Here is an 8,888-nt window from a genome sequence, read left to right as displayed (position 1 = left end):
ACTGGATTCAGAACTGTGCAACTGGATTCAGAACTGTGGATCTGGATTCAGAACTGTGGAACTGGATTCAGGATGACTTCAAAATAGCAACGGAAAATACATAAGATTTGTTTCATCATTCGGTATAAATTAAATTATCAAATCAGTGAAACAACCTCTTCTCTCTCTCTCTCTCTCTCTCTCTCTCTCTCTCTCTCTCTCTCCTCTCTCTCTCTCTCTCTCTCTCTCTCTCTCTCTCTCTCTCTCTCCCTCTCACTGCTCCCTCTCACTGCTCCCTCTCTCTCTCTCCCTTTGCTCTGACTGTTTGAGAGATATGAAGCAGGTGTATTTAAAGCGATCTGATGAACTGAACAGAGTTTAATCACACGCAGGGAAAATCAATTTAATACTCATCGAGATTCGAATTTCGTTGTTTTTTTTTTCTAAATTCCATTTTTCGAACTTTTATCGTTTCGATAAACATCGGCAAAAATAAATAGATTAACAATAATCCGAACACAAGATTGAGAGAAAGATCTGTAAATATTAAATCCTAACGTGTGTATATCTCATTGTAACTGAAATCCCCCCTGCGGAGCTTGTTCGCCGAGGTTGAAGTTATACTGTTGTCCGTTAGCGTCGACGCCCGGCGCGATGTATTTCACCTCTTCCTCCGCCCCGAAATATGCATCGATTATGTGATAAGCTTTTTGATAAATTTCTCCGTTTTCGTGGCTTTGCAAAAACTCGATTTTATCCAAACCTGAAACGGAAAATAGAATAAAATAAACAGCTGGAAATATTTTCAGTTTGTCGATGATTTAACTACGGAATATTTCAAAACGAAATTAAACTCAAGCTCAGTTAAGTTAGAACCAGCGCTTGCCTCAGATTTTACAGGACCAAAACATAGGTCATCATCGCATGAATTTGATTAGGTTTCAATTTTGAATATTTTGACACGCGGGGTTTGTGATAATCAGAGGATATTAGCTCCGTGGCAAACAGAGTCTACCGGTAATGCAGTTATGATACCACCTTACTAAGCAATACAGAAAACTAAAATTCGACCTGAACTCATTTATACTGGACACAGTTTGAGGTTGTATTCTCCAGAGACACAGTTTGAGGATGTGTTCTCCAGAGACACAGTTTGAGGATGTGTTCTCCAGAGACACAGTTTGAGGATGTGTTCTCCAGAGACACAGTTTGAGGATGTGTTCTCCAGAGACACAGTTTGAGGATGTATTTAAAATACTTACCGAAACATTCCTCAACAATAACAGCGTGCGAGTTTGGTTTGTTTTTAAAGTTTGCCTCCTGCTCGCCGAGACGTAGAATATTCTCCAAACCGTTCAACGCTACTTGAATAATTTTAACATCCATAACGGTCAACAAATCGCACAACGGCGGAATACAACCTTGATTTACCAGAAATCTACAAACAAATAATTACATCGACCGTGTAGATAGTAAATTATAAAATAAGGTAATCACTGTGTAGTTTAACTGATTACTACCACTAATGTCTATTCATGAATTAATGAGACCTGTTGTTTTTCTGGGATACTTTGCATGCTTTTTGGGGTACATACCTCATTCATGTCTTAACAGAATGCCAAAAATCGCGGACAACAACTGAATATCCGATATCATTCCAGTTCAGTACCAATTAGATGGATTGGCAAAAAGACTCCTTATGTCCAATTGAATGAGTGAAAATCCTCCATTTTGTGAAATTTCTTAATTTTTACATTGTCACCATGCCTACGAAATAAAGTTATTTTTCTTGTGGGGTCTCAACAACTAAATCAGGGTGGCGTAGGCATGGTAACAATGTTCAAATCCAAGAAATTTGACAAAATGGAAGATTTTCTCTCTCATTCAACTGGACTTAAGGAGTCTTTTTGCCAATCCATCTAATTGGTACAGAACTGGAAATATATCAGATATTCAGTTGTTGTCCGCGATTTTTGGCATTCTGTTAAGACATAAATGAGGTATGTATCCTAAAAAGTAAGCAAAATATCCCAGAAAAACAGGTCTCATCAATTAATAAATAGACATTAGTGCTTGGAGTAACTTCATCAGGTAAATCAACTTCCTATAAATACTTTTTTTTCTCCATTCATTTCACAGTCAAAGCTACCTTATGCACTAGCAGTAAAATCGTGAAAGTTGACACTCAGCTCTAGGCCGACCTGTTTTCACACTTATAGACAAAAATTACATATAATATGATTGATTCATATTCCTCAAGTTGTTGTAAATTTCATTTAGACAGAAAGAAGAGAGATATGTAGGATATGTAAAAACAATGTACTTGATTTGATCCGGAGTTCCTCCCGATGTAGCGTTAGTTATCGCCCAAGCCGCTTCTTTTCTTGTTTTAAACTCAGCTTTACCGAGAATTTCGATCAACACGACAAAAATATTCGCGTCGATGACGTCCTGAAAAACATGTACAATACTCTCTACACTTACAGACACGTCACGGGTCAGTTTAGAGTTAACCACTCAAACCTCGGTTTCACTTCAATCAATGTTCCCCTAATTTATTTGATTTTGTCTGGCGTGACTCTGTAACAAACCAACCCACAACACATGCCGGAAACGAAATAGGGGTTTGATTTTAAAATCGGAAATCCAAGTACAGATCTACCGGCAGTTCGAAAATCAGTGAAATTCATAGAATTTTTTGTTTAAATCGAAGAAATACATCATTGAAATCTGTTTCAGTTCATTCAAACGATCTTCCAAATAGCAAAGATTGATTGGGTTGGGTTTAACTTGAACCCGATTATCAACTAATGAATTGAGTTTAACGATCCCAGCCTGTAATCTATAATACATATGAAAGATGATGAATAATTTACCTGAATTTGTGATCTATTTCCGGCGGTTATATTCGATATTGTCCAACACGCTTCTTTTTTAATGGATTCTTTCGGACTGCTGAGTAAGTGTAACAAGTACGGTAAAGCTGAACAGTTTAATATCACCTGAAATACAGAAAATACTCGTCACTCTTCAGACAGTTCTTCTCCGATCATAGAAACACTATTGGTAGAATAACCCCCAAACGAGTTGAAATAGACATCAGGGCCCAGTTTCACAAAAAAGTTAAACTGGAATTTTTGTTGTAATCGCTATTAGTTACTTCACATTTTCAATGAGGACAACAATTCAAACTTAACCGTTTTAGGCTTAAACTTTTTCGTGGAACTGGGCCCAGGGGACGGTTCCATAGTCAAGACTTAACACCAAAAGTGGTCTTAAATCTTAAGACTGATCTTAAGTTGTTTGATTGGCTATAGAACAAAGATGGTCTTAGTCTGGTCTTAAGTCTATTTTTTTGGTTTTTTTTCTAACACCCTCAACCTACTAAGCGCCACACAGGGCATTATAAGCGGGTTTGATGTTTCTTTTTCCCAATGGGGGAGAGACCAGAGAAGAACCTTCGACCAACAAACTCTGTCGCCACCAGGGTATGAACCCATAAACCCTGGATTGACGAGACCAGTGACCGGTGGCTTAAACCACTCGGCCACTGCGCCTCTATAAAGTCTATGCAAATGGTCCCAGTTAAAGGTATACCTGTGTTTGTATATCATCACCGGTAACTATATTCCCTACAGCTCTCAATGCTGCAGATATTACGCTCTGTTGACTATGCATAAGTAATTCTACCAGACGTCTACAAACTCCCGAATCAATAACAGCCTGTATTTTATCATTAGTTCCGTCCGATAAATATGATAAAGCCCAACACGAATCAGCTAATACGTCTTTATCTTGATGAAATAATAATCTTGCTAAAACTGGTAGAGCTGGCGACACCTTTAAAATAAACAATCAGTTTCAACAATACTTGAAGCCTGTTACTATCGGCATAGTTACTATCGGCATAGTTACACCATGTTCGTCCGAACACGACGACAAACCCCCCTCTCTACGTACGATCCGTTTCAAACTTACCTTTTGAAAATCAGGCGCAGGATTTTTGCCTCTGCATAAATTGGATAAACACCAAACTGCATTTCTTGTCATTGATATTCGAGGTTCTTTGGACAGTATTCTAAAAATAAATTATTTTGCAAAAAATAAATTAGATGAGAGAATGGGGTACGGTGAGAAGGGACTCTTTACTTTACTCACTGTAACAACGGTACTAAAATCTCTTCATTAAGAACGTAATCGCGACATCCCGGTCCGTCGCCCGCGATGTTACCTAGCGCCCAAACCGCCTGCTCCTGAACGTCTGCGAATTCCGAACTTAATAACTGTACGAATATTGGCACGGCGCCAGAATCAATAACTATACGCGTTTGTAGTGATGTACCAGACGCGATGTTAGTTAGCGCCCACGCAGCTTCAAACTATAAAACATCAATCAGTCATATATATATCAGGTTTAGGCAGGTTTTGATTGGTCGATTCGGGATTTCTCTTCTGGGGTCGTGTCTGTTCTGGCCAGAATACGCTCTACCAGACTAACATACCAATAATCTGTAAACCTTCGGCCGCTGGAGAGTTTGCAATCCAGGGGCTGGTTCCTAAGATGAAACTTAAGTCCAAAAATGTTCTTAAATCTTAAGATCGGTCTTAAGTTGTTAGATTGGCAATAGAACTAAGATGGTCTTAAATTGGTCTTAAGTCTAAGCCATGACTATGGAACTGGGCTCAGAATTATTGATATTCCTAATTACAAATGCTCAATCAAAACCGCCTTCGTGAATTTTTTCATAGAATTCAAGGATTAGCCTCGGGGGAGGAGGGAGAAGAGTGAGGGGAGAGGGGAGTGAAGGGAAGAGGGGAGTGAAGGGTGAGCTCGATATCTTACCTGCAAAATGCAATCATTTGATTGTAGAAAGTTAACGAAACAGGGTATAATACCAGTATGGATCACTTCATTGATCGGTGGATTCGGTTCTACAATAAATATATATATATATCATAATAATAATATTATAATACTCGTTAGGCTTCAGGTTATAAAATATAGTTGTATTCTTTTTGTTACCTCTTGAAAGTAATTTTCTGAATTTTTGAGTAGCTTGTAACTGCTGTTCTGAATCGTTGCTGTATAATGCCTGAACCATCTCAGGCGCGATACCACCCTGAAAACTGGATGAACCTAATTCATCCTAAAATAGATATATTATATTAGAATCTACCAGTTACTACTCTGTAATAGAATCTACCAGTCTCTACTCTACAATAGAATCTACCAGTTACTACTCTGGAATAGAATCCACCAGCATCTACTCTGGAATAGAATCTACCAGTCTCTTCTCTGGAAAGGAATCTACCAGTCTCTTCTCTGGAAAGGAATCTACCAGTCTCTACTCTGGAATAGAATCTACCAGTCTCTACTCTGGAATAGAATCTACCAGTATCTACTCTGGAAAGGAATCTACCAGTCTCTACTCTGGAATAGAATCTACCAGTTACTACTCTGTAATAGAATCTACCAGCATCTACTCTGGAATAGAATCTACCAGTATCTACTCTGGAAAGGAATCTACCAGTCTCTACCTTAGAATAGAATCTACCAGTCTCTACTCTGGAAAAGAATCTACCAGTCTCTACTCTGGAATAGAATCTACCAGTATCTACTCTGGAATAGAATAGTTTAACATACCCCTATATTAACGGTAGATTGAGTTGAAGGTAGATCTTCCATGTCGTCTGATCCGACTAATACATTCCTACGTTTAAAAAGTTGTTCCTCTCGTTTCTGTTTGCGGAGTTGAATTCCTTCCTCTTCTCTCCTGCGTCTCATCTCCTGTACGTCTAAAGCTTTATTCTTGTAAGCTTTTAGTCGATTCGACACTGGACTACCGGTGTCACCCATCTGGAATTAAACAACATCCATTCTAATAATAAAACCATGAAGCCTGAGTCGCCGGAATGAGAGGACCTCTTTCTCGAAGAAGGGGTTATGCTGCAGTGCAGAGTAGCCCCCCCCCTCCCCTCCAGAAATACAAACTTAATTCAGTTTATCCTCACTTGATTTGGGAATTGAAACCAATCTATTTCAGTATTAGTGAGACTGGGTTCAGACTCATGAGACAGTGAGACACAGACAGGTGGTTTTTTGGGGAACGGGGAAAATGTCACTTGAAACCCTGTCGTATTTTACCCCCGTTTAAAGCCTGAATATTCACCGTATGCATAAATTCAGATATCTTTATTACCGTTATGGGTATAATGAAGTGATTAATGGTAAAAATATTTCTTACCATGCTCGAAATTTGCTCGAAATTTCGATAAATTTCAATTTTTTGTCACAAATTTGACACAAACAGCGTGTTGCGTACTACGCATGCGTCAACTCGACTCGACTCAGTTTTACAAAAAAAAAATTTTTGAATGAGAAAAAAATGCAGAATTTCATAAACATAGAAAATCTAAATCTGATGAAAACTGAAGTCGGCGATTGAATTAATTAGTCAGAGTTTTTACGATTATTCATTCACTGCCTGTGAATGCAATATGGCGTCGCCGGGTTCGGGAAACTCTGTGGAGGGATTAATCTGCGAGGATTTCCAGGAGTTTCAGGTTTGTTTTAACTCGAATTTCACAAAAAATATAAAGTTTATGAACGCATCAAAACATCTGTAACAATCGTAAAACTCGTCAATCACTGATATCTTTATAAGATGCAATTGAAGTGAAAATTAACTGATTAGTCCACGAGATGGCAGCACGTCACGGTATATACGGTTGTATATTTATCGCGGGCTGTGTGTTTGTTTTTTCTAGGAGACTTTGAAGAAGATGCGGCTTATCGATGATAGATTAACTCAAGCGTTGAATACCACAATTCCTACCGATTCATTCCGTGGAAAGGTGGATGCTACTGCTACTTGTAAAGGTCTCCATGAAGAGGTAGGCGCCTACAAGAAATTTCTGATGCAGTTATTGATAAGTTGGCAGGCCACCTGTCTGTGTCTCACAGTCACAATATGACAACTTTACCGGTCCTATGATAACTTCATCAAGTTTGTCGCGACTGATTTAAAAACTGAATTTTGTTCTTTGCTATTTTTTCACAGATGATGAATTCATACAATCGACGAGAAACTATGATAAAGAAATGTATTCGAGAAGTGAATTCTAAAGTGATGGGTTTACGCGCGGAAAGGGATAAAAATCCAGATGATTTAGAAACAATGAAAAACCTACGAAGACATCAAACATCGGTAATAATCAGAATTCATACTACCAGGTGGCGTAACTTACTGTCAGTTTTAAATTAATTTACGTTTAGCTTTCAACCGAATGGAAATATTGGGTCTCGAAAATCTTCTCTTTATTGTTTAAACAAAGAAAAGATAAATTGATTCAATTTTAATTGAAATGTAGAAGGAATTGATGTGTGAAAGACATGTGCACCTGCTAGCGGCACCTGGTGGATATTCTATTGCCACAGTAGCCTTGCGGAGCGAATTCACTTAAAACTTTAGTTTTTGAATTTGTGTTTATTTCTAGGTGCGGTTAATGCAAGGGGAACTAATTGTAGAGGATGTTATAAAAGAAAGAAGTTTAAGAGTAAGTAAACATGAATTGTTGTTACAATTAAGCATGGGCTTTATGCACATGAACCATTAAAGATTGACGCTATCCTCCCACAGCAAGAATTCGAACCTGATGGCATCGAGACTCGCCACTTCGATCTGATTGGTGCTGCAAGTGCCAAACTAGTCAGTAATCTGTCTGTGGTTTAGTTTCACGATCGGATATTTTCACAAACCACAAAGCCCATCCGATTATAAAAAGCTTACCACCAACGATTAGGTAACTAACTAGTGCCAAACCTGCACATCAGCGGTATTTGTGCGGTATGGTTTCTTGCTGTTGGATTCTTAGTAGATAAAGTCAGGGAAAAAGCAAATCAAATGAAATTGGCCTGGGTCCAGTTTCAGGAAAAAGCTTTTTTGTGAAACTGCCCCGCATCCTGTTTAATTATCTGGTAACTTTGCTTATATTGATGATGTATCTTGTCTATTATTTGTAGTTATTCTATGAAAGATGTAGAGCTCACTATAAACCAGCCACCCCAACGTCGACTGTATGACCAGTAATCATAGTCAATCTAGGATTAATCGTACAATAGTGTGTGTAATAATGAGTAGATCAAATTCAAATAGTTCCGAATATTGAATTTAACAAAGACGATGAAATGATGAATTTTTATTGTTTTTCTGTTTAGATGAAATGATTGTAGTTAAAATGAATGATGTGTTCAACTTGTAATAAAATAAAAAAATTTCTGTGAATCATTTTGAGTCAATTATTTCGAACCCAGGATCCCCGGTATCAGCAGTACACGTCGATAGTTTCGAACCCAGGACCCCCGGTATCAGCAGTACACATTGATAGGTTCGAACCCAGGACCCCGGTATCGGCAGTACACGTCGATAGGTTCGAACCCAGGACCCCCGGTATTGGCAGTACACATTGATAGGTTCGAACATGAGTCAATTAAACTTGTCATTACAAAGAGGAAACTTAAAAGGTGGTTTGTAAACCCGGGAATATTTAAGAAACATATCTGCCTCCGTCACAACGGCTAAGGCACTCGACATTCCTCGTCCTGCAATATGCACGAAAACAAATTCATGGTGAACACTTTGCCGTAAACCGGTAAAATAGAGTGGTCAAATATCCACTTCGTTACCGCATCTGCAGTTTCGAAAATTTACTACCAACTTCTCAAATGCTACATGTTACTTCGTTCATGGAAACAGTGTACCGGTATTAACGACAGAAATCCCACAATAGATTCAGCCAAAACGAGAAATTTGAATAGATGAGTATATATAGTTGCGCAACGTTTCGGCTAAAGACATCAGGCGAACTGAGAAACAGCAGCAGCAGCATAAATAAGACAAACGCGCGGA

The 8,888-nt window shown here is 38.5% G+C and overlaps 2 protein-coding genes across 3 annotated transcripts; one reads left to right on the top strand and one right to left on the bottom strand.

Moving 5' to 3' along the window:
- Positions 1 to 252: 252 nt before the first annotated feature.
- Positions 253 to 6,299, bottom strand: LOC141907423 (importin subunit alpha-7-like). Of its 2 annotated transcripts, XM_074797063.1 has the most exons (11): positions 6,225 to 6,299; positions 5,624 to 5,836; positions 5,003 to 5,126; positions 4,823 to 4,911; positions 4,138 to 4,358; positions 3,958 to 4,057; positions 3,577 to 3,819; positions 2,856 to 2,981; positions 2,303 to 2,430; positions 1,242 to 1,417; positions 253 to 742 (listed from the first exon to the last, which is right to left on the bottom strand). In XM_074797063.1, exons 1-11 carry the CDS (start codon positions 6,225 to 6,227, stop codon positions 549 to 551), a joined length of 1,617 nt encoding a protein of 538 aa, XP_074653164.1. In that variant the 5' UTR covers positions 6,228 to 6,299; the 3' UTR covers positions 253 to 548. The 2 variants fall into 2 exon arrangements, with proteins under 2 accessions (XP_074653164.1, XP_074653172.1); XM_074797071.1 differs by lacking the exons at positions 253 to 742; positions 1,242 to 1,417 and adding an exon at positions 1,960 to 2,191.
- Positions 6,300 to 6,471: 172 nt separating this feature from the next.
- LOC141914876 (protein MIX23-like) lies at positions 6,472 to 8,253 on the top strand. The gene is made up of 5 exons (XM_074806210.1): positions 6,472 to 6,543; positions 6,748 to 6,873; positions 7,041 to 7,187; positions 7,477 to 7,536; positions 8,003 to 8,253. The coding sequence occupies exons 1-5, from the start codon at positions 6,478 to 6,480 to the stop codon at positions 8,060 to 8,062; spliced, it is 459 nt and encodes a 152-aa protein (XP_074662311.1). The 5' UTR covers positions 6,472 to 6,477; the 3' UTR covers positions 8,063 to 8,253.
- The last annotated feature ends 635 nt before the right edge of the window (positions 8,254 to 8,888 follow it).

The sequence above is a fragment of the Tubulanus polymorphus genome, chromosome 1 (assembly GCF_964204645.1).
Source record: "Tubulanus polymorphus chromosome 1, tnTubPoly1.2, whole genome shotgun sequence".
In the NCBI taxonomy this organism is placed as follows: domain Eukaryota; kingdom Metazoa; phylum Nemertea; class Palaeonemertea; order Tubulaniformes; family Tubulanidae; genus Tubulanus; species Tubulanus polymorphus.
Note: the sequence above shows the minus strand (reverse complement) of the source record. Positions and strands in the feature narration are given on the sequence as shown.